Here is a 26,239-nt window from a genome sequence, read left to right as displayed (position 1 = left end):
CCATCCAGTACCAATACAAGATTTATGCAGAATATAGCTAATGGCTTCCTAACTAGTTAAAAAGTAATGAATAGTCTGATTGAAAAGAAAAAAAAATAGAGGTGCTGTGGTTTTAGAACTGAAAAAAAAAAATAAAAATCTGTATTAAAATAAAATGAATGCAATCTTAGGGAAATTGACACTTTCAGATAAGAAATAGTTTTTCTTGATGCACTACAAATATTCCCATGTTGATGAGATCTGTTGCCCTGTGTATGTTTCTTTCAGAAGGTGTTCTTTATCTCAGCATATGTGCCACAAGATACAAGGTTGCCAGGACAAACGCACATTTTTACTGAGCAGAAAGGTAAATAAAGTAAAAAATGTGCCATGTGTTGGCACACAACTCAATAATACTCAGGAAGCGTAGTAAATTTCGTGTTGAAGTTGTTCCACTTTCTGGTTTTTTCCAATAAGCAGCCTTATATCATAAAAGAGCTAGAGGTAGGAATTTCTTCCAAATTTCTTTGGCAAATTACAACCATTTCAAGTGCTAGTACCACTATTCTCATTTGCTGACTTGTATATTTTAAATCTTAACCTTAGTATGCATTATGCTTATAGAAAGGTACACTCAACCACACCGTAATGCAACTCTTCTATCAATATGCATATTAATTGAACAAACACACATCCCGACTAAAATGATTTAGAATCTTGTGCAATTCTGGTACAGCAGAACTGAGAACCAGAAAGTGAAATTGCGTATACTGTATTTACTGGATTCCAAGCCCCACATCTTGGAATCGAGCACAAAGTGATGGGAGAGTATGCAACCACTTCAACTCCAGCTCTAGAACCTCCTGGGGTGGGGCCAGAGCCACTGCTTGCCCCCTCCCACCACCTCTGTTTCCATTGCCTCTTGCTCCTTGCAGCCTTGCTTCCCCCTGCCATGTCCCCACTCACATAGCCTCACACCCCACCCACAGGCTAGAGACAGACATTACACATAAACTGGTTTACGTGATCAGAAACTGGTTTAAAGCTGTAAGAAAACATATATTCAGTGCACATAAACCTGTTTGAAAATGGCTGAAACCACTTTGGGATAATCCTGGTTAAATGTAGTATCAGACCTAACTGACTTGGGCCAAATCGGTTTATGCAATGTCTGTCCCAGATCTCTTCCTGGTTTAAGATAAACCAGACAACCCCAGCATCCCAGAATGCTCTCTCTAGCCTGGGTGAGGCTCTCTGCTCCACAGCAGGGCTGGCCCCTCCCCTCTGTGTCTGCCCAGCTTTTTCCTGTTAAGCAGGGATTATTCCCTTGTCCCTGCTGCCTTACACAGACACCTCCGCATTAGCTCGCAGACCATGTGCTGACTACAATCTGTGCTGTGGGAGATGATCAAGGCAGACAGGCTTTTTGGAGCTAATCAACAGGTAGCTTAACGTCCTTGACTTTAATGTCCTTGGAAATGCTGTTTGAGAAGAGCTGTTTGCTCCTCCCCCGATACTTCCTGCTAAGTGTAAATTCCCCCTTCCCCTCTGCCTTGCTGAGCTGTCTGTGTATTAGCCAGCAGACCACATGCTGTATCTGTGCTGAATCAACAGGTAGCTCATAATGTCTCTCTTTTTTCTTAATGGGGCAATAAACACTGAGATAGGGATGATAAACACCGTTTATCACACACTGAAACACACCCCTCCCCCCCGCTCGCTTGCCTGTCAGTTTGCTGCAGACAGTGCAGAAGCAGGGAAGGAGAGTGAAAAGCTTGGTATCACCAACAGATGCACCCCCCCTTTATCTCAGAGTGCTAGCCCAGGGCTTGGGGCTGGCAACACTCCCACCCCTTGAGCACCCAGCAGGGAAAAGCCTGGGACCTTACAGGCAGACCTCCCTAATGAGAAGGGAGGTCCTGCCTGTAGGGTCAGACTTGATGGGGGTTGGACTTGATGATGTCTTCAGGTCCCTTCCGAACCTAGAAACTATGAAAGTCCTGCCAGGGCCTGGCCACGCCCTTCCCCACCCTACCCCTCCCCCCCCGCCACCGCCTCTGCTCAACTCTGTGCAAGGGAAAGGAGGACTGCTCTAGTACCCCCAGCTTATAGCCTGAGCCACTGGAGGCATGTGTCTGAATTTCCTCAGTCCAGAGGGATTATCTTTGTAGTTGGAAACCAGTTTAGTCTAGCCAGGTTAGACTAACCTGCAAAGGTTGAATCAATTCCAGCTCAGTCTTTTTGAATGTCTGTCCCTAGCCCCAATCTCCCTTCCCTGCTGCTTACCTTTGCTCCATCCCCACAGGCTCCATCCCCACTCCTCCAAACTAGGACATGGAGCATGTGCTTTTTCTGGCCACATCCCAGGCCAGCAGCAGTGGCAGCAGCATAGCTGGTCTCTGGGGCCCAGCCGGTGCTGCTGCTGCTGGTAGCAGGCAGGCTTGGGCCGAACAAGCGTATGCACCATGCCCCAGGCTGGAACAAGGACAGAGCCTCCGACACTGGACCAAGGGTAAGTAGCAGGGGTGGGAGAGAGGCAGCAGGGCAGAGGCTGTTGGGGAAGGGATGGGATTGAAGGCTGCAAGGAGGGACAGGTAGAGGTGATGAGGGGAGATGCAGCAAGGAAAACAGATATGAGGGGTCAAGGGCCAGGGACCAAGCTACATGCCCCCTCCTTGCCCCTCCTCACTACCCTTCCCTCACTGTCTGCCCCTCTTCCACAGTTTTCCTGGCTGCAGCAGTGGGGCAGGGGTGGGGGGTGGAGGATGAGGGAGTCAAATTTAAGATGACCCTCCAATAATTAATTCTATACATGGAAAAATTGTAACAACTTTATAAATTTGCCATGCATACAATCTAATAATTGGGGGGGTCCTCTTAAATTCAGGGTTATCTTGGATCTTGGTAAGTATGGTAAATATAAGAAAAACTTAGTCCATTGTTCAACCTGACAGAAAAATACAAAATAATTCCTTGACCCTACCATGAACCAGACAGAATAACCTCTCATTCCAAATTCTTCACATAAATTAACATAATTCGAAGTTCAAGGTATGAAACACCAAAGTATTTTTAAATAACATTCTTTGTAGATTTGAGAGCAGCTTCTTATTGATAAAAATGATGATGAGAAAAGCTGATGTGGGGACATAATTGAGAAAGCTCAGGCCAGGGGTCACAACACAGATTTTAAAGAGGGGTGACATCTTTCCATGTCCCCAAACCAAACTGCCCTCTGTGCAGCATGCGAGTGCAAGGATTTCAATTAAAATTTGTGTTTGTGTTCGTTACACGCTTTACTGTCCTGTCTTTTGAGGATCCTTTAAAATGTAATCTTATTTGATTCATTAATTTCCCTTTACACTCAGGGAAAGAAGACTAGAGACACACAATAATACAATTTTTTTTAAAATGGGGGGAGGGGGAGAATTGTTCTCTTGAGAAAAACGGGAACTGATGAACAAGAATGATGGTAAATTCTGTTTCAAGGAACTTACAGATCAGGTTGGTAGAAAATTTAGGGGGAAAACCCCCTGGAGATGCAAGAATGGCAGTGGGGAAGGCAGCAGACAAGAGAGAGCTGGTTTTAAAGATCTTCCATGCATAGAGATACTTTATAATATAGAATCGACAGACAAGGATATCTCCTCAGTGGGGCTCTGCATAACAATGCAAGAGTTTTTCTGTGAGGATCTATTTGCTGGGTCAACCTTAGAAGCATACAGGGCCGGTCTTTCCTCCGGTCCCTACAGCTCTCCTATAACGAAGTCAGATTGTTAGGGTCTCAGTGTGCATAGCACTGCTTGGGAATGTGAGGTAGGCTCCTTTCATATCTCCAGTGACAGGGCATACAAGGGGCACTTTCCCCTGACAGTACAGAACTAAATGCAGACTCTGCAAGAAATACAGTAGACTGCCTGTGACTATTTTTCTTCTCCTTGACGTCTCAACCTTTTCTGTAATAGAAATTCCTTCCTCGGGAAAGACTGATAGAAATTACCTGAATTTACCAGGAAAAAAAAGATACATAACCCTTATAAAAGTACCCACTGCAAAGGTGAGAATAGGAAGAATCAAGCCATCGCCACCTTTTGAAATTTCTGGTGAGAGCTCCGACAAGCATATTTAATATATATGTGATCCAAGATTAACAATTTTGCAAGCACGGCAGTGCTATGGGAATCAGAGGGTATGCTGTAAAGAAGGAAGACATTGCTTGATGACTCAGTCCTAATTAGCCATCCCATTCCTTTAAAGCATATAGGAAGTCCTGTATCTGTTTGAACAGAATCCTGCACTCAGGCAAAGCCCAAAATGAATGCACTGTCACTCTGCACATGCTCAAAGATCCATGTGCACAGCAGAGTGTAGGCTCATTGCCTTCCCTAGCAAGATTTTACAATAATACAACTCTTCACTTATACCTGTAGATGGGTCTACAAAGATATTCCTTTACTGCCTCATGCACACACACATACACACATTTTTCCCCATATGAAATGAATTAGTTATGGCAGGGAGACACCTAGCTTTCCCAGATAAGGAAACTCTGCATTAGGAAAATATGTGAAGTATCGGGGCTGCAAACACTTGCATGCATTTAAGCATGTCTGTAGCTGCAAGTGGAATGAGACCATTCAAATAAATACTTTTATACAGATGCATGCATTTTTAAAGGATCTGGGCTCGCTTCTGTAGCGCTGTTTAACATTTTGATCAGAATCCATAGCTGAGATAAGAAGCTTGCTGTCTTGCCCTACTACCGTTTAAGATGTAAATAACAGAACGTCGCATCTCTTCCATCCTCCAACCGGACATTCCCCAAGCCATATACTTTTCAGGCTTTTCTGATGTTTAGATCCCTTTGTTTCAGATCAAGAAGGTTCAGTTTCTTGTAGAAAAGTTACGTAACACAGGCGGCGGCCCAATAGTTGCCACCCCTGCCCAATATCAGGGATGGTGTGCTAAGAGTGGGGCAGGGCTTCTGGCCAGCACCAATTTACTTTCCAGCTGGTCCCTGCTCCCCACAGAGCAGCCCGTGGTCGCAAGAAGGTCTAACACTTAACTGATTTAACTATTTACACTTTACAAAATGAGAATAATAGGAAAGGCTATTTACAAGTGAACCGAAATGGCATAACCAGAACCATAAAACAAACCACATTGCATTAGTCAACCCTTGACTCAAGAACCACAGGGAAGGTAACTGGAGGCTTTCAGCCACTGCTGAGATGCTACCACAAGGAAGCAAGGTGGTCACTCCCTGCAGCTCCAACAGGCTTCCCAATAAGTAACAGACTGCAACGGGTTAAGCTCTTCTGCTCTGCAACAATCAAATTGTATCAAACCCTAACACCCCAAAGAGGCTGAAGGGTGACCCTCCCTGACAATGAAAAAGGCAAGCAACAAGCCACAAAGTGGGCTCCTGCAGCACTCAGCGTGACCCAAGCACAAAGCTCAGGGACTCCATCCAATGACAATCAGCTGCAGAATAAGGGACAGGACTGAGTCCCCTCTGGGGCAGTCAGTGGCAGAGGGTCAGCAGCACAGGCAGCTCCCAGGGGTCGTTGCTCCAAACCCCTGCTCCAGATGACTGGTCAGGCACCCCACATGTCTCGTGTCTCGCCAGTCCCGCTCCGAGCGCCGGTCTGTGGCCCGAGCTCCCAAGGACCCTCGAACTGGCACTCTGCTGCTCCTCAGGATCCCAATGCCTTGCTTGCTGCTGTCCCCCATCCCCAGGGAAGGTGAGGGGTTTCCTCAACTCACTGTCCCAGGTCTCTGCTCCAGATAAGGATGCCGCCTGCACTCCTGGCTGCTGCCTCTTCTCCGCAGTGGAGTGGGGGGCCGACTGCCACCCCTAGCGTCCAGGACACCTGGCACGTCCAGGCCAGTGCCCCAAGCCCTGGCCGCTGCTCCCTCTCTGCTGCAGGGCTGGAGGCACGGCTGACCACCTCTGCCGCCTTCCCCCAGGGCCTTCAAGGCTCTTCAGAGAGGTCTCTCTGCTGGGTCAGCTCACCCCAGCTCTTCTTAGGCTTCCTGCACCGTTACCTGGAGTCACTCTCAGCAGCTCCCACACGTCAGTTCGGCTGCTGCTTTTATCCCCTCCAGCCATCCCTCCCTGGCTTTCAAACTGGCCAACCAGGGCTCAGGGTGGCGGGCCCCCAACCCTGGCCATCCCCCTTCCCTGCGAATGAGGGGATTGAAAACCCCTTCTTCGGATTGACTTCTCCTTTTCCACAGGGCAGGGCTCCCTTGCTCCACCCTTGGGGTCGCTCAGAGATCACTGGCACTGTTTCTAGCCCAGGGTAAGTATCTCAAGCCAATCTGATGAGCTCACATTGGCGCTCTGTGACAGTTATTTCTTTTTTCATCATTTATATGAGTGAATATTGTGATATTTAAGCCCATGTCTACAGAATAAACTTAAAATGCCCAGAAGTGGTGCCCTCAAGTACCAAGCACTGCATAGTGCTTTGCACAGACTGCCTCAAAAGTAGAAGCAGTATGGCTTCATCCATGTGGCAGTGCTTATGAAGTAATTAGAAGAGCTGTGCAAAGCTTCGGGTGCCGATTAGACTCAGAGGAGATTTGGCCCGATTCGGTGGCCGAGTCTCCAAACCCGAATTGAATCAGGGGACCAATTAAGAGGTCCAATTAGATTCAAAGGTCTCTGAATCAATTCAGAAAAGATTCAGAGAGCTTCAGTGATTCAGGCAGTCCTTGCCGGCTGCAGCATGGAGCTGGACCTGAATTGTAGCAGTAGAACTAACTTTTCACATAATTTGCCACAAAATATTCCCTAATCCAAAGTAATAACTTTAAAAATTGTTGCATACTTTTCCAGGATTACATGCGGGTCATAATACTTGTTTTGTTTTCACTAACGTATGAAAAATGACAATAGTATAAAACTTACACCTAAAGACTATAAATATAAAATCAATTTACATAGGCTCAGATTATGGAGGCCCATAGTCATGGTGAGCACTTAAAGGAGCATTTTGATTGTGCATTCATGTTTGTGACTCAGTCCAATTTACCAGAGCCAGATTTTAATCCCATTTTTTAAGCTGGACTCCATGCTGGTAAGTAGGGCCAGGGGAAGGGATTGGACCCCTGCTGGGCCACATCTCCTGCCTGCTCCCGCTGGCCCCCACCCACCCCCCCAGCCCCCCTCCCCATGGCTGCCCCACCCACACCAGCTCCCGGCCCTTTAAAAAAAAAAGCCACCACTCACCAAGTGCTGCTGGGCAGGGAGGGGTGATCCCTGCTGCCCCCCCACTGTCCCACGCTATGTGGGGGGCTCTGCCACAAGCCCCCTGACCCCCACCCCCTGTCTCCTGCCAGGCCCCATCCCCTCCCTGCTCCCCCAGACCACCTGACCTCCACCCGCTCCTCCCACCCCGCCCCACCCCCATGTCTGCCCTGCCTGCTCAGCTCCTGGGCCTTTAAGAAAAAACAAATCAAAAAAACCCCGGGACTCACCAGGTCCTGCAGAGGTCTTGAGGTTTCTAGGGGCTTGTGTAGAGCCCCCATGCAGCGTGGGGCAGCGGGGGTCAGCAGGGATCACCCCCCTGCCAGGCAGAAGCCAGTGAGTCAGTGTTTTTTGTTGTTGTTTTTTTAAAGGGCCGGGAGCTGGGGCAGGTGGGGCAGCCATGTGGAGGGGGCTGGGAGAGTGGGGGGGGGGGGTCAGGAGGCTCAAGGCAGAGCCTCCCACATGGTATGGGGAAGTGGGGGGCCGCAGGGATCACCACCCCCCCCCCCGCCTGGCAGCACCTGGTAAGTGGGGGCTTTTTTCCCCTGAAGAGCTGGGCTGGGCAGGGCTGGGAGAGCTGGTGGGGGATGGGGCCTGTGTGATTCCGAGATTCAGCTGATTCGGCAGCAGCTCAATCTCCAAATCAGATCTGGCCGAACTGATCCGGGACAGTAATTCAAATCACCCAATTGAATCACTGTCCCCCGAATCGTCCAAATCTGAAGCGAATACTAGCTGTTTTGCACAGGCCTAGTAATTAGCATCACTGTTAAGTAGTCCACTCCTCTGAGGCAGGCATTGCTAGATGGTTTACAGTTTAGCAGGCAGCTCACTGAAAGGAGCACGGCTTATTTGATGGCACTGGTGCTGGACACAGTAACTTTACTATGTGAACACAGACTAAATTTACAAACCTAAAACACTTGAAAAAATAAATGCAATATATAGTGTATAGAAGTCATAAAACTCAGTTTTCATTGCATCTGATCACAAGTTCAGGAATTTGCCAAGCAATAAAATAATTATGAATACATCAATTACTCTGTAATAGTACCTCAGCCTAAATGGTTATTGTCAATAAAAACTATATTTAAGTCAATAAATCCCCTTAACTATTAGCATTACAATGAAGTTTAAAAAAGGAATAAATTTGAATTCCTTTCCAAAGGAATATTTGTGTGTGAGTATTTGGTTGTTCGCTAAGGTTCAGTGAACTCCGCCCAGGTACAGAAATCAGTTCAAATGTATCTAACAATGGAATCAGGAAGTATTTTTTCTCAGGTTGGAGCATGTTAATTACATTTCACTATTGTTTCTAGTCAGTTGCACTATCTGGCTTTCAATTCTTGAGATTCCAAAGAGTTTAAGGAAGTGCTTGTTTAAAATAACTTCAAATTAAAACTAAACTCTGCCTTAATTTCCCTATCTGCAAAATGGGGCTAAAATACTGGCTTCAGCTGTGAAGTACTTGGAGATCTACTGAATAAAATGCTGTACAAGACCTAGCTATGAGCATAAAACAATGGAAGCTGTCTTATTAATCTTACAACACAAAAGGAAACAATCAAAGTAACTGAAGTCCGTGGATGGTCCCAATGAGACGAATGGAAACTGCCCACATTAAGAGTTGCTCACATGCATAAATGTTTTCAGACAGGTTTCTATTTGAGAAACTTGAGAGGACTATCCTTTAATATAGACACAATAATGTAGAAAAGTGACCAGAGCTAAAATAGGAGGCAAAAAAGAAAAAAGAGATGAATTGTAGCAGTAGAGCTAACTTTTCACATAATTTGCCATAAACTATTCCCTAATCCAAAGTAATAACTTTAAAAATTGTTGCATACTTTTCCAGGATTACATGCGGGTCATAATACTTGTTTTGTTTTCACTAACGTATGAAAAATGACAATAGTATAAAACTTACACCCAACAACTATTAATATAAAATCAATCTACATAGGCTCAGATTATGGAGGCCCATAGTCATGGTGAGCACTTAAAGGAGCATTTTGATTGTGCATTCATGTTTATGACTCAGTCCAATTTACCATAGCCAGATTTTAACCCCATTTTTTAAGCTTGATTAAATATAATCACAAAACGATACAGAAAATTTACAAATAAACTCAGAGGTTCTTCAAAATGACCTTGACAAGCTACTTTCATAAAGCCTGATTGTAACAACTTTCATTTATAAATCATTTCCATCTTGTATAATTTCAGTGAACTTTTAGGGTAAGAACAAGTGTTCACTGCACCCCGTTTTGGTTTAGATGACTTGCTTTAAGCTACCAAAACCTAAACTGGGAATGGTGCGTGCAGGTGTTCACTGCTGCTAGGAAAGGCACAGGCAGCCCGAGGTAAGTAATGCAGATGTTGGGGAGGGGTTGGCAGGATTGGGGGGCTGGGAGACTGGTGGGTCTGTAGGGGGCTAATAGCCCGGTTGGTGCCAGGGGATAGAAACAGTACAGCAGGAGGGCTGGGGTGGTTGGCTGGGCTTTCCCAGCTTTGGGGGGCTGTGCTATGAACACGGGCAGGCATTCACTAGATTGGGTTAACACAGGTTGATCTAAAAGTGGCTCACCTCCCAACTTACATTGCGCATGCCATTTTTGGGGGCAATTCAACCAGGCATTTAGATTGACTTAACCTGGATTAGGCTGATCTAAATGTAATGCTTGTATGCACCTTAGTAACTAGCATACAGTGAATGGAAGTGCTGTCTCTTGTGCCCATCAGCCACAGGCTTCAGTGGAACTAATCATGTAAGTAAGCGCTGGCAATGGACTTGTAATAAAAACGTCATCCACCACTGAAAAGCAACCGCTTTAAGAGAAGGAATGCTTAATGGGCCACAACACAACACGGTTTTAGCAAAAAAAATAAACAGTGTACTTTCTGCAACTAGCAAATCCTCGCATGTCTCCCCACATGCAATGACTCATATTAGAGTCTTGGACAAGTCCTTTAGAGTGGTCCTCAACCTTTTGGGACTAGAAGCATCCCCCCCCCAACCCCACCCACTGGCCCCAAGGCACCCTCCACCTGCTCCACCCCCATCATAAATTTTGTGAACTGAGTGGCACTTATTTAAAAAATCAATTTATATATTAAAGTCCTTACCTTCTTACACCGGGGCTGGGAGGATCAGCTAGGCAGGGACAAGCCTGACCGTGGCTTATCAGACTAGCGTATCTGCTTACCGCCTCACATTTCACTTATCTCTTCACACCTCACTGCACCCTTCAAAGGATCTGGTGACACCCCAGGGTACCCCAGCACCCTAGCTGAAAGTCCATTACCTTGACTAGATTTAACTGTATATCTATGCTTAATGGAATCTAATTACCCTATAAAATCATCCAGGCCCTGGAGCCAGAGGGCCCGTTTGTAGATACTCTAGCAGGATTTTTGTTTTGTAACAGTTCACATGGTGGGATATTGCATTTTTCTGCCAAGAAAGTGCAGGCAGTCTTGCACACTAATTCTGTCTGGAAAGGATGCTTTCTTGAATATTATTAAAACCCCTCATTTTGCATGGAGATTTTTTTATACCTTCACCCTAACGGTTATCTGAACACCCAGCTGACTTAGGTGTGGCATGACATGTAACCCCTGCTGCCTTAAGATGACTCCCCCCTCACCCACTCTAAATAAAAAAGGGAAGCTCCAAATTAAAACAGGTCCCTGCGATTGATGAAGAAAAGCCAGATAAAGCTTTACTTATGCACATATCCTGCCTTCAGAAGCTTCTTACTCTTTATTCACAACTGGACACGGGCAGACAAGCTCCGTATTCTCTAAACAGCCAGGAGCAAAAGGGAGCAGTCACCAACACAGGATCAGGCCCCAGAATTACTGATCAGTCCCAAGGGCACTTAAATGACATCTTTCTAAATACTAATTAGGAAAATATTAAGCTTGTTTAATTAACTCTCTAACAGCCTTAACCTTTGTATAGCTGTTTTTCTGGAAGTGTAAGAACTGCTTTAATTTTTAAGAAAAAAGAACTCACAAATATTGCCCTAGAAGCTCTAACCCCTCCCCCCACCCACCCTTGCAAACCAGGGGATCTGCTTTATTTTTTTTCTCTACAAACACTGTACTATTATACTTATTAATTGATTTTCCTAGACAACGTTCTCAAAATGTCAGAGGGCTTCTGCCTTTGTTCAAATCTCTTAGCACTGTTTATATAATCTCTACCTAATAAGTTTTATGTTCAGGTTCCTAACAGTGTTAAGAATGATTAAAATAGGTCTTCTAGCTTCAAACCTAGATTCTGTAGGTCATCCAGTGTCCTTCCTAATGGATAAATGCAGTAATTTATCATCATCAGTCACCATCAGTATTGTTCTTTTTACTATCATATATTCATGAACATTACTCGATACAGCTTAGTGGAGCATAAAAGAACTGCATGATTAAAGTGAAAAGGTACAGAGTTTGAGACAGCTCAGGTTTCATAGTGACTGCATAGACCTGAGAAATGACATAGGTCTTTTTAAGGGTGAGAAAGAGTTTGTCATCAAATCATAGCTACCTCCCAGCAGAAGACTAAAGGATATCACTGACAATGAATGGAAGGGCAGCTGTTCAGTTTTCTGTCTAGTTCTTTCAGTACAATATAAAAGAAGGTATAATAATAAGCCATATAAATAGGCCATGCTACTAGGATGTGCACCCAAGAAGACTTCCAGCAGCGGGCTGGATCCAAAACCCTGTTAAAGAAAAACTTTCTTTATTTCAAAGGGTTTGGATAAGGCTCACGGTGGGAAGCATGTTAGCAAGAATCTCAGATACGGTTTTAGCAATTTATGTCATCCATTTTTATCACTATGACAGTTTATATTCATGTTTATTTATCCAAATCAAAGCCAGGAAAACCTTTAAGCACCTTAAATAAAGCGTAATAAATTACTTTATACTGTAGAATAATATTCAACAGCGATTTAGTTGTCTTAAATGGTTCTTTCTCCTTATTAGTTATCAAAGTAGCTTGACGGGACCTCAGAATGAAGAACTACTGGAAGTAAAGAAGCTGTATTAGTATGGTTATCCTATGCACAATTAGATGGTTTAAACATCCTAAACATAGATGGGAATTGAAATATATTCCAGTGACCAGGACCTGGATCTATGCAAAACCCTTTTATACTGCAGAGGTACCATTTAAGTCCTATGATGAAAGGCAAACCTAACTCCAGCTCCACAGAAGTTAGGGGCCATAAATACTGAAAATCTGGCATTATTCTATTCCCCCGGGTATCTACATGTTTTTTTGGAGACCGCACCAAGATAAGCTGGGCCACAGTATATGCATTACCATGACATCAGGGCAAAGGCCCGAAGGATCTACTACAGCTATGTCACTACTTTGCACCCAGAGGCCACATCCTCACAAATGGGAACATGTGCTTTGTGGCGCCTCAAAGGCTTTTGAGCTGTCACGAAATGCACACGGTACATGCGCAGTGATTTGCCACACTGCACAGTGGCCAAATTAGATGCCAGGAAATCCTGATATTTAAAAAAAGCACAGAGAAAAAAAAGCGGCATCGTACATATGGCAGCAGCGTGTGCCACCCAAAACTGGAGCCTGGCCCACCAGACTCATGTTGCAGTTGCCAGCTAGGTTCTGCACACCCAGAATGCCGCTGCCGTAGCTCCAGGAGGCCCTTGCGACTCCAGGGCCAGGGCCAGAAGTTACATATAAACCGGTTTAAGTGATCAGAACCTGGTATAAATGTGTAACAGAATAGAAGTTCAGTGCACATAAAACAATTTCAAAATGACTGAAACTGGTTTAAGACAAACGCGGTTGAAAATAGTAGCAGACTTAAGTTAGGTCAAACTTAACCCAGTTGTCCCAGACCCCTTCCTGGTTCAAGTTAAACCAGAGTCCCCCAGCATCCAAGCATTTTTCAGCCCTGTTCTGGGCTGTGTTGTTCACTTCATAAAGCAGGGCTGACCCAGCCACTCTGCTCCCTAGCTGGAGCAGTGAAGGCTGGCTCACTGCCTACCCCCTCCGCCCCCCCAGCCCAGACAAACCACTGCTGAGGTCTGGTGCCAGGGAGGAGGGTTAGAATTCCCTTCCCCCGAGTATGAAGCAGCCCTGCCTGCTTAGTTAGTGCTGGCTACAACAGTAGACTACAAATCCCAGAGGCACCTGGAAGCAGGAAGAAGAAGTGATGAGCAACACTGCAGAGTCTTGCTCTTGTGACTCCGGACTGCAAATTCCAGAGATCTCAGGGGTACCAGGAAGATGAAGTGAACACGCAGCCCGTGTTGGCTATGTGCCAGAGAGCTGTGCTCTAGCACCCACCAGCTTCTGGCTTGAGCCACTGCAGGCATATGGCTGTAGTTCCTGAATCAAAAGTGAATGTCTGTTCATTCGCTTACCGGTTCTGTCTTTGCAGTTTAGACTAACCTGCAAAGACTGAATCAATTCAACCTTGGGATTTTTGACTGCCTAGGTACTGGCCACAGCCTCCCCTACCCCACCTGGGGCAATATGCCATGCACCAGAGCAGATATGTAGGGGTGTTCCCCAGGGACAACTAGCAGCAGCACAAATATATGCCACTGCTATTTGTCCCCAGGGAAGCACACATATGCCCTCGTGGAGACACACCCAGGGGCTTCCTTTCTTCTTTGTTAAGCTACCCATAGCACATGGTGGCTGTTAGAGAAAGCATTCAGCTCTAAATGCTTAAGTACCGTAAAGAACATTATAAGGATTCCCTGCACTAGGTAGAAGAATTGCAGCCTGACTGGTTTTGCTCATATCATTTGGTCAGTGACTCAGTAGTTTTGCTCAAGTAAGAGCTGTAGCTCTATTATGATTACTTACTGAAAAGTCTATAACTCATGACATTATATATTAAATGTGCGCGCACACAAGGATTTTGAACATATTTGGGACCAGCTTTAAACTCAATCTGAATGACTGAGATCTTAGGCATAACTAAGCTATTTGGAATATAAATAGATCTGCCAAGTAGGGTCAAAACTTACTTGCCCTGTTCATACAGTAGTCACATAGATATTATGGGGAATAGCCCTGTGAAGAAGGTTATCAGGATACGGCTCTATAAAGGACAATGTATTTTCTTTGGCTATCAGCCTTAAGCCTCAGCTTACATGAAAGCAGAAATATGAACAAAAAAGCATATGCCCCACTTGTCAAAGAGGTAGATGATTCAAGGTAGAGCGAGCTATTTGAATACTGAACTGGTCAGTGCATGCCCCTAAGACTTGATTCCTACAAGGTATATTTTTCATTTCATAGCATCATTATTAATGCAACTTTTTGGGTTATCATTCTGTACTCAGTCACATAATCTAGGTCTGTAATATTTCTCTCTGAATCCAGCATGGAAAAGGCATGACTCATGACTGGTGTAAAACTGAATTTGAATTTAAATATCTTTGTCATTGCCAAAAAAAACCTAGGATAATAAAAAGAACTTTCTTTTCTCTACTTTTCCTTATTTTTCCACCTTTTATCTCTGACTTTGTATTGACCCACAGAAATCACTGATATATCACAATCATATTACAAGTGAAAAATAGAGCTAGCTACTGAACAGGGAGAAATGCAAAGTCACTTTTGAATACATAGTACAGTAGTGTTTCTTATTTTACTCCATACTCAAAGTATGATCAAACACAGCATATGGCATTCCTAAGACAATCGTTACCTGGATCCGACTACGTGGAGAGCACTAAATCTTACCAGTCTACTAAAAAGTAGAATAAACTTGAAACTTTGCTGAAGTGCTGTGTGTAATGTAAGTGTTCAGGTTTCTTGCTATGCATAAATAGTAAGACAGTTCTGACAGGATCTTATTCAATGCCAACACTTAAACACAATAGTGCCATAATTGATATGATATGAATATACGATTGATATTTGTCATATTAAAGAAGACCTATGCTTATCTACTGTCTTATATAGAAATGCTATGTATATGTTAGAAATCACAGAATAATGTCAATTCTAACAAACTAAAAATCTTTTTGAAAATTAAAACGGTGATAAAAAATGCAACAGTATTGTCCACCAGTGAAGAAAGATATGTTCCCCTGAGTCTGCCACTTGAGTGAATTCACTGCCCACACTACTTTAACTTTTAATCACTGAAAAAATAAATTATGATGCCCACAGAAAACTTCCTTTCGCCAAATATATTTTACTTTCAATGTGGAGATTTCCAGAATACATAAGAATATAGAACATAAGAACTGCCATCTCCTGACTCAGACCATAGGTCTTATCTTGCCTGGTATCCATGTTACACAGTGGCAGAGAGCAAATGCTGAAAAGACAAGTGAACAGGTATGGCCAGGGGTATAGGTTGCAACAAGATTACAACTCAGAATACAGACCCAAAGATATTACTGACCTTGCACACTGCATCCTCACACGCAACAAGTTCACTTTTAATAACCAGCACTTCCTCCAGATGATGGGAACAGCTATGGGCACCAAAATGGCCCCACAGCATGCCAACCTTTTTATGAGCCACCTGGGAGAGGACTTCCTCAAAAACTGCACCATCAAACCCTTGTTATACTTAACATCTTCATCATTTGGACTGAAAACCTGCAATCTCTGATGGAGTTCCATCAGAAATTCAACCATCACCATCCCTCCATCCAACTTTCTCTTGAATACGCCAGCACCAACATCTCCTTTTTAGACATGACAATCAGTATGCAGAATGATAAAATGCAGATCACGTTATACAAGAAACCCACAGACCAAGATATACATCTGTGCAGAACTAACAATCACCCTAAACACACCAAAAAAACCAAGCCCTCAGACACCACCGAATTTGCACTGAAAAGACCATCTGGGATTGCCACCTCACCAAACTTAGAAAGGCTTTCACCCAACAAGGACACTCCTCCAGAGACAGATCGCACGTTTGAAAGAGCCACCCAGATACCACATGAAGAACTGCTGCAGTACAGAAGAAAACCCCCCACTAACCGCACAGCGCTGGTTATGACGTATCACCCCTCCCTCAAACCCGTACGGAAAACCCTCAAACAGTTGCACCCCATACTAGAAAGAGACCCTATTCGTAAAGAGATCTTCCCAGAGCCACCCATCCTACCCTTCGAACAAGCACCAAACCTCGCTAACCCCATCACCAAAAGCAAACTTCCTCAGGCCCAGAACACACCAAAAGGATCCAGCCCATGCCATGACAAGAAATGCAAAACCTGCCAAAACATCTCCACCACCCCCACAATTACTACACCCCACAACAGAGCCATCAGCATTCCTGCATCTTACACCTGCACCTCCAGAAATGTGATGCGTCTCATCCACTGCACCAAATGCCCAGATGGAAAATACGTAGGAGAGACCAAACAACAACTGTGCACCAGAATGAACGCACACTGGACATCTGTCAAACACAGGGATACCCAACTACCGGTGGGGGCACATTTCTCAAGGAAAACCGCTCTGTCTCCAAGCTCTCAGTCCTGATCCTCACAAGGGAACTTACACAACACTTCTCAGAGACGAGCCTATGAACTCCACTTCATCAGCCTCCTGGACACTAAAAATCATGGACTAAATATAGACATTGGATTTATGACACATTATAACCTGCCTGACATCTGACTCCCCAGGTATCTTGCCACTATTCATCCCCCTTCCCGCCCCAGCCTGTCCCTCACCCATTGACTCCTCAAGCTACATCTTCACAGACTGCCTGTCTTGCATGCAGCCCAGCCCGGCCTCTGGCTGCTTTACTTTTCATTCCACCCAGGACGAGGACACACCGACTGCAGAGACTTCCTTAGCCTGACGAAAGGTTTTTGAACCTGAAAGCTTGCTTAAATATTGTTCTCCAACTATTTAGTTGGTCTAATAAAAGATATCAGATTCACCCAAAGAACCCTGTCTGCCTCGGGTATGGCCAGGGTTTTCCCCTGTTCCTCTCTCCCGCTTGCAGGCTCCAGTATTTAGGGTCTAGGAAATTCTGACTTAGAGGCTGTCCCCTTAACTCCCACGCTCAGTATCTACCAATCCATCTTTCTGCCAAGAATTTGTCAAACTCCTTTCTGAATTGGGCTAAACTGTCAGCTTCCACAACATCTGGAAGCAAGGAGTGCCACACTTTAATTACACACTGGGTCAAAAAGAAATTTAAACATAGCACCTACTACACCCCTAATCATCCTTGTTTCTCTTCTCTGTGTCTTCTCTAGTCCTTCTATATCCTTTTTAAGGGGCGGGAGCCAAAACTGGCACAGTACTCAAAGGTGTGGATGCACTATGGATTTGTAAAGGGACATAATGATACTTTCCAGGTTGCTTATAACTACTTTCTTAACAGCTCCTAACATTTTGTTTGTCTTTTTGACAGCTGCTAAGCACTGAGCTGATGTTTTTGGTGAACTATCCAGAAAGACTGCCAGATCTCTCTCCAGTGTGGTAATGGCTAATATTGCCCCTATCAGAGTGTAGGTATAATTTGGGTTAGTTTTGCCCATGTGCACCACTGTATACTTATCTACATTGAATTTCATTTTCCATTTAGTTGCCCATTTACTCAATAATGCCAGATCCTTCTGTACTTCCTCACAGGCTGCCTTGGTCTTTACCACTTTAAATCTGTGTCCTCCATAAATATGGCCATCTTGCTATTCACCCCCTTCTCCAGATCATTTATGAACACGTTAAAACAGCACTAGTCCCAACACAGATCCCTGGATGACCCTGTTGTTTACTTTTCCATCACAAAAATTACCCATTTATATTTGCTCTGTGTTTTCAATCTTTAAGCCAATTTGTTAGCCAGGACTGGATGTTTCCTGTAACCTCATTATTACCTAACTTCATTAACAGCCTCTGATGGGGGACCTTGTTAAATACTTTTTGGGAGTCCTGATATACTAGGTCCACTGGATCACCCTGGTCCACATGCTTATTAAGATCCTCAAAGAACTCCAGCAGATTGGTGAGACATGATTTCCCTTTGATAAAGCCATGTTGATTTCTCCCCAGCAAGTTGTGTTCATCCATATGCTGAACAATTTTTTTAATTATAATTATTATTGTTTCACCAGTTTTCCAGGAACAGAAGTTAGACCCAGCAGCCTGCAGTTCCCTGGGTCCCTTTAGAACATTTTCAGTGTCAACATGGGAGTCACATTGGCAATCCTCCAGTCCTCTGCCTGCTAGCAAGGCTGTTTTTAGCAATAGATTGCATACTACCGTTAGGAGTTTTGCAATTTCTGATCTGATCTCCTTCAGGACCCTAGGATGAATGCCAAATGCCATCATGTCCTAGTGATTTTCTACTTTTCAGTTTATCAATTTCCTCTATCACCTCATCTACTGAAACCTCAATTTGGGCCAGCTCCACTAAATTGTCCCTAGAGAGGAATGGGGCTGGTGAGGGAAACTCTCCAAACTGAATGAGGACAGTAGAACCTGGTCGTGAATAAACAAATATTTGAAATATCTTGTTATTTATTTCACAGCACTTTATTGTAAAGTTAATAACCACATTCTCATCGGTTTTAATGGGAGCAGACTATGCTTTTCTATATATTATGAATTTACTTTTAATTGTCATTCTAATCAAGTACCATACTATTTCTTCATTTAAGCACCACACCATGCAATTTTACTTTTAGAACAGAAGTGACATGTTGCATGATCGGCCCCTGGAAAGCGCCCTACTACCATGCCCTGACAGCAGAGCACAGCTGCAGAGCTCTTTAAAAGTGCTGGATCGTGTGACAAATTAACCCACATCTCATAAGGATTCAAATGAAGGCACTCCAAAGTGGAGTGCTTTCATTGACTTCTGTCAGTCCCTGCACACAACTGGGACTGCAGCGATGGTGCCCAGCCCTGCCCCTGGTGCTGTCTGCAGGATGGGAGGGGGGAGAAGGGAGGGGAGGGAGCTCCAGGCTTGGATTTTCCCAGTGTGAGCCAGAAGGGGGAAGGATGGATTAGAGCCCCCCTACCTCGCGGTCCCCTGCAGCTTCCTCCCCTCCAGCTCAGGCTGAGCCAACCCCTAGTCCAGAGCTCCCTCTCCTCCCTCCCATCTCTCAGACAACACCAGAACTGTGGGGATTGGGAATGGAGGGAGAGAAATTGCAGGCAGGCAGCCTCTCTCTGCTGGATTGGCTCCAAAATTGGCTTGATTCCTCCTCCTTCCGCCACCCCCCAACCAAACATTGAACATCTGTTGAGTCAGGGGGCAGCTCTAACTCATGGTGCTTTCTGTAAAGTGCCATGAATTACAGCAGGAAGCTACATGTCTGTCAGAGCCCTTAGATACCAGTTTTTAAATCATGGAGTAGCAATAACTAACTATAACTCAGAAACTAGTATAGAAAAAAAAAAACAGCTTTCAATCATTTTAAATTAAATTAAAATAAAAAAGAAAACTTTACTTTGAGAGAATAATAAAGACTTGGTAAAGAATCATTCATTATAAGTTTAAAGACCTTTTTTTCCTCAGGCACACAAAGGACAGTAAGCAGCACCAGGTGGTGTAGATCATCTGGGTTTTTTTGTAAACAGGCTGAAGCTTCACAATTGTAATACCTATAGGAATTATCTTAGTTTTTTTATCTTCAGAGAGAGGAACATTGATCAACTACTATGTCATACAGGTACATTATGTTTCTCATTTTTTTTTAATGTCTGTTGACTATTGAATTTTTTTGGTCTTTTTCCCTATGATTACTAAGAGCTATTGTTTAAGACTCTTGGACAATTTTTAAAACCGCAGATTGACAAAGTAAATTTAAAATGTATTTGTTTATTCTGTAAGTAGTATTCAGAAAGCTTAAATAATTTCTGATGCAAGCTTTCAGGCAACAGGGTTCTAAATATGTCAAAGCAGCTTTCCAGAAATCAGCAGAAATAAGAGTAATTTACAGCTATTTCCTTCTATGCTGATAAAGAATGCGCTATCCATACATAAAAGTATGATATTTTCAAAAATATCAGCTGTCACCTATCAATGAGTGCAGATTAAACTTGGCTACTTTATCAAGCTAGTACCTAAAACATCAATAGTATTGCTAATATAACTTGTCATTAGATGCTTGGCCCAAGGGAATGTTGGCTTAGAAATACCTCCAAGGAAAATATTGGATGTGAAATTATGACCAATTCATTTCCAAACAGATGATTATTAATATTTCAATCACTCAATTAAAGCCTTCTTTAAACCACAGGATTCCCACTGAGACCAATAAGGGTCTCATACAGACATTCAGGTCAGGTGCAGACATTCATTTAAACCAATGAAAGTGTATCAGAAACCGGTCTACACCCATAACAGAACAGCAGTTCAGCACATAAAACCAGCTTGTACCCGTAACATAAGTCTGACCACAGATTGGTTTAAAAATAGGAAAACCCAGGCTAAGATCTGGACCTTCCCCGCAAAAGGCAAATACGTGTTCTGTTTGCCATTGATCTGTGCAACTTAGACCGATTCTACCTCAGGCTTTTTTAATGTCTGTGTCTAGCCTCAGTTTCCCCTGTGAAAGTTGCTGGTCTCCCGGGAGAAGCCATGATTGCACAGATGTGCAGGCTTTTTCTCCCAGAGTAAAGATGGCCGCTTCAGGAGAAAAATAACCTAGGAACAACCAGGGTTAAATCTCTCCCAGGAGAGTTAATCCTGGGAGAATTAATATCTATACACGCCGAAGGACGACTGTTCCTCCCCTCTTCCCCCCCACCCACATTTTCTGTGAGCAACCTTAGGGCCAAACTAGACTAGGAGTTTTCCTTGTACAGCCAGGCCAAGAAACTCACTTTCCTGAGATGCAACATATACTAAAAGACATGTGCTTTTAGCCCTACAGCTTATATTCAACCAAAATAAACTATGCTGGTGATAGTACTTTCTGCTGGTCTGACTGAATCTACGGTAGGACATTTGTAAAATGGGAGTATCATGAAAAACATCCCAAGATTATTACACGGACAAAGGTTTCTAGCACAGACCTGGCCTTAATCTCTCTCTGCCTCAGTTCTTATCTTTACCTTTGAAATAGTAGAGTTTCTTTCCCTCACAAAGGTATTTTCAGGTCGGATACTTTAGAAGATTACAAAGTGCTCAGATACTATGGTATCAGGTGATGTACAAACTATCTATGGTAAAAGGATAAGTGTAGGCAATTCTTGTAGCTCCATGGATCCATGCCGACTTCTATATGGGCTTCACTGAAGGATTTGGGGCTTACATGCTTCCAGTTACCATTTAAAATGGGGAAAGTCTTCTGCAAGTAACATATAAACGCCGAAGACTTCCATGGATTATGTCTGAATTAAGTATACGCTGCACAAAAATATCATGGAAGCAAGGACTATAAGTTGCTAGTAAAATAATAAATAAAAGTTGATTCAGGAAGAGGCCAGAAAGCCTCTATGCAAACATTAAGCATGAAAGGAAGCAGTAGGAAGATTTCCTGTTATTTCTGTTCACTGACTAACGAGTTAAGCAAGGTTGAGAACCACAGGTAATGTGATAATGAACTCAAACATATTCTTAAGCTTCACAACTATTTAAAATTGAGAGAGAAATTAATACTTTCGTCACCGTGACTTAACAGAGCAGTAGAAACTGCTGTGACATTCAAAAAAAGATCTCTCCCCTCAACAATGAAAGGCCATTTGGATTATCCAACTTTGTTTAAAATGAAGAAAGAGTAAGTTATTAAGCAGCAACTGCTTCTGAGGTTGGGTGAGAGCAGTGCCTCTAAAAATAAGCAAATCCACCTCATATTCAAATCAGAGGCATTGCAAAGTCAGGATTGCAAAAAGGGAACCAGACCCTCCACCAGTTCACTTGGAAACTTGACTCAATCCTTATTGCCAAGAACAATAATAAACCCACCCCTTTGAAAGTCAGTCTTACATGATGTGCTCAGTTTATTGAGAATATTAAAAGTTACCTCAAACAATATTACATGAAACCCTGCCACAAAAGAACAATGCTGCAGACACCACTTTAGTTTTCTTGTATGAGATGTCTTGCTGCGGTCAGTACAACTACTCCCAGGCTTAAAATTAAGCATAGCTGTTAGCCAGTCGGGGTCCTTCACCTTGAATTATTTTAGAAACATTAAGCTGTAACATGAGAATTTGTCTGTTTTTGTTTTTTATTCGATGCAAGCGTACTAGAGACCTGTTACGTTTTCTCAATTAAGCTGGTAACAGGCAATGCAAACACAAAAGTGGTGTTTTGTTTGTTTTCGGAGTATTTTTAAAATTGTTACCTTAAAGTTTGGAGAATCATCCATTTCAACAGGAAAAAAAAAATGAACCCTGAGCCTTGCTAACGAGCAAGGCAAACGCAGCCTAAAAGTCTTCAGAACTGAAGGGATTTTGAGGCAATACAAAATAGTGGCTGGAGTGGACACACATCAACAGGCAGGTATCCTATTTTTCAGCATTTATATTCTGTTCTCTGCTTCCCTCTCCCTCCCACCATTTCAAACCCTGCAGCACCAGCTGGTGTCCTAGGTTCCTGATCAGAGACTTCAGGTGGGAGCGTTGCCCCAACCCCCTCTTCCTAATATATCGGCGCTCTCATTCGCAAGCAGCAAACTGCCAGATGTTACCGAAACTTTAGGTTTTGTGATGCTGCCGGACGACTTGGCAAAAGCAGGCGTTGCCTAGTGGGCCACCACATACGTATCAGCAGCGCTTGCTAGGCTGTCACTGTGCAAGGCCATCGAGCGAGACTTCTTGTTGCAAACACCCTATCGATTCACGTAAATACACAGTGCAAAGGCCTTCGGTGCCATGACTTGGAAGGAAACTAGAGAGACGCGCCGGTCTGGCACTTGTAAACCCGGAGGCATGTGTCAGTAAATCAGCTCTCCTCCCCATCTACATCAAACCAAAGTGCTCGCACATTTGCAAGGGGAAAATGAGGAGCCAGGGGATGCAGGCAAGCAGAGAAGGAAGCCGAACTCCCGCGGTCTTCCCTGCCCTTCGGGGCATCCAGCTCCCTTCCTAGCAAAGGAGAGAAAAACTACACCCGCAGTCCCCCCCGGGGCTGGCTGTCTCTGCTCTTTCGTCCCCACTTCTAGCGGTAAAGTGACTGACAAGGCAAGTCTCCCAGCGCATCCTGAGCGCGCAGCACCATCTCTGGTAGTAGCAGCCTCCTCCTCTCCGGAGTGCCATCATTATCCGGTGACCTGCGAGCTGACAGCCTCTACTTAGAGCCACTAATTGATGTAAACACGACACATCTCCAGAAGCCCTGCATGCATTTCTTTCTTTCTTTTTTTTTTTTTAAATGCAACTTGCAGGAAACAAAAGCCAAGCTAATCCTCGGGGGTGGGGGGGGGGGGGGAGGAAGAGCCCCCCAAAGCACCGGGATCAAAGCCCCCGGAGGGGGAGACAGCCCTGCCCAACAGGCTGCGGGCGCGCGCCCCGGGGGCTGCTCGCGCCCCGCGCCGCAACTTCGGGGAGCGGGGCAGGGGCAGGGCAGGGCAGCTCTGCCCCGAAGTCTCACCTGGTCCGGCGGCGCCGCCGGGGCGCCCCTGCCGCCCGGGGCGGGCTGAGCCGGCTCCTTCATGGCGGTCATGGCTCCGCTGCCTCTCACTGGGACCCGGCGCCGGGCAGCGGCTGCATGGCACCGGCTTCCTGCGAGCGGCGGCGGCGGCGCGAGGCGAGGGAAGGGGAAGGGGAAGGGGGCGGGAGGGGGGAGCGGCCGCCGCTGCCGCTACCGCAGTCCCCGCTCCGGCGGCGGGGGAGCTCCGCCCGGCAGGTCGCGCCGCGCCGCGCCGCGCCGCGCGCCGGAGGCACCTGGGACCCCGCCAGGGGCCGGGCTCGCATCACTGCAGTGCGCGCCGCGCCGCGCCGCGCAGCTGGGCCGGGCCGGGCCGCGCAGCTGGAGCGGGGGGGGGGGGGTCGGGCAACTCCCCCTCCCGCCGCTCGGGCCCTTCCCGCGCGCTCAGCTCGAGCAGCCCCGCTCGGGGCGAGGGCGAGACATCCGGCGGTGCCCTCCGCCTGCCGGCCGGGGGTTGCCGGGGCCCCGCGGAGGCCCTAGAAGCAAGCGGGACGCTTGTTGCCACCCTCTTGCCCTTCCCCCGAGGCTGGCGGCCGGGGGCCCCCGCAACTGGCCGCCGGGGAGGGGTGCCTCGGCGGCGGTGGCCCTTCTGGGCCCCGGGAGGACGCAGGGCAGGGCAGCGCGCGCGCCTCGGGTGAGCGGTGCCAAGCCGGAGGGTGTTGGGGGGCTCGGATGTCCCGGGGGGGGGGTTGGCAAGTGCGATAGGCACGTGGCCAGCTACTGAGCGGTATCCTGCACCAAGGGACCTTGCAGTACCAGGGCCTCCGCGCTCTTTGTCTCAGGATTAGATTTCATAGACATCAGGGCTGGAAGGGACCTCGGGAGATCATCGAGTCCAGCCCCCCGCCCAGGGGCAGGAAGTCAGCTGGGGTCATAGGAGCCCAAATGCTGGGGTCATAGGATTAGAGCTCTAGCTAGATTAAACAGTCACAGCTTTCCTCTTCTCCACTACCAGACCCAATAGGGAGATGCTCTCCCCACCGAGGGAACATCTTAAATCACGTGGGGGTTGAAAACGGAGCTCCGGAGCACCCAGGGACAGGGATTCCCCTCCATCCAGGTCTCAGAGCAGAGGCATGAGGAATGGCTAACCCCGGGGCCCATCAGGCAAGCGGCAGCAGCAAGCCTTTCGAACCCCATCCCATACTTAGATGCTGCCCCTCCAAGTTTCCAGTCGGGGCATTCATTTCTTTTCCATTTGTTAGCAATCCATTCTAACATTTTTCCTTCCTAACCTCAGCATCTCTGCCCTCATTCCTTTTCAGCTCTGCCTCCATATCATCCCTCACTGATCAATACTTTCCTAATTTTGCATTTACTTTCCTAACTCTTTCCCTTCATCTGCTTGCCCTCCAGCCCCATCGTTTGTATGGACATTCCACGCAGGGTAGGAGAAAAATAAGAAACTTGACATCTATTAGGCATCTCCCTTATTGCTGTGCCTTTATATGGCATCCTTCTCCCCAATCCTTCATGTGCCTTGCCTGTTTATATTTTCAGCTCTCCAGGGCAGTGTGTCTTATTAATCTGAACAGCGCATAGCACAATGGGATATTCATTTTGATGATGGCCTCTAGGTGCTACTGTAATACAAATAATAATAAGTCTCTAAAATCACATGTGTACAGAGTAATGCTGTTTTCACTGTATTGCTAGTAAACTAGCACTTGAACATTTATTGACCCTCTTTTCTGGATGAACATGTTTGGTTTTAACTGTTCGGGTTTGGGGTGGGTATCTTTTAAGTAAGGACTCTTTTGAGCTTATTTTATGTGTCTCCCACTTCCTGGAGTTCCACTATTGATCAGGGAGGCAAGAGATGCTAGCAATCACAAGATATTTAGCTTCAGTTGAAGCTTGTGCAATGTGACTGTACTAAACCAAGTCCAATCACACGCATTCTGACTTGCCCGGTAGCATCAGTATAGAGGCTTAGGATACATGGGTCACTTTAATAAACGGGCATGGTTATTATGTTTTACGTTCACTACAAGTCAGTGGAATCACTTGTGAAAGTCAGGAGTTTTATTTTGAGTATATGTTACACGATAACATCTTGTAACATATACTATGGGTCTGATCTCGAGCTGCTTGAAGTCAATAGATTCCCACTAATTGATCTTGCCCTTTAGTATTACTTTAAAATGCTGCTTCAATGACATCACGATACTCACGTTTTTGAAGGCATAGAACAGATTTGTACTTCTTAGTTGTATCCACAGCACTGCCTTTTTCCTGAAGCCTTGATCGGAATATATTTGACTATTTTGGGCTAAGTAAAAGGTAAGTTTAAGCAGTGACAGGCTACCCTTTCTGGACCAGAGGCTAGTTTTAAATCTAGTGCCATATGGATAACATTTGTGAAAAATGCACAGAACATGATGATTTGCTTCCACTGTCTCAACCAAAATATCTA

The 26,239-nt window shown here is 45.3% G+C and overlaps 1 protein-coding gene across 2 annotated transcripts in view; it reads right to left on the bottom strand.

Moving 5' to 3' along the window:
- DPP10 (dipeptidyl peptidase like 10) overlaps positions 1-24,341 on the bottom strand; it is a 480,192-nt gene extending 455,851 nt beyond the window's left edge. The window contains exon 1 of one of the 2 annotated variants that reach the window (XM_090045899.1): positions 23,767-24,341. In XM_090045899.1, the coding sequence (XP_089902025.1) occupies positions 23,767-23,838 (72 nt within the window). In that variant the 5' untranslated portion in view covers positions 23,839-24,341. The remainder of the gene's footprint in view (positions 1-23,766) is intronic. The other variant, XM_090045898.1, reaches the window with a different exon arrangement.
- Between the last annotated feature and the right edge of the window lie 1,898 nt (positions 24,342-26,239).

The sequence above is a fragment of the Crocodylus siamensis genome, chromosome 4, assembly GCF_052110815.1.
Source record: "Crocodylus siamensis isolate JL-2025a chromosome 4, ASM5211081v1, whole genome shotgun sequence".
NCBI classification, from domain to species: Eukaryota; Metazoa; Chordata; order Crocodylia; family Crocodylidae; genus Crocodylus; species Crocodylus siamensis.
This window is presented reverse-complemented; position numbering and strand designations above follow the sequence as displayed.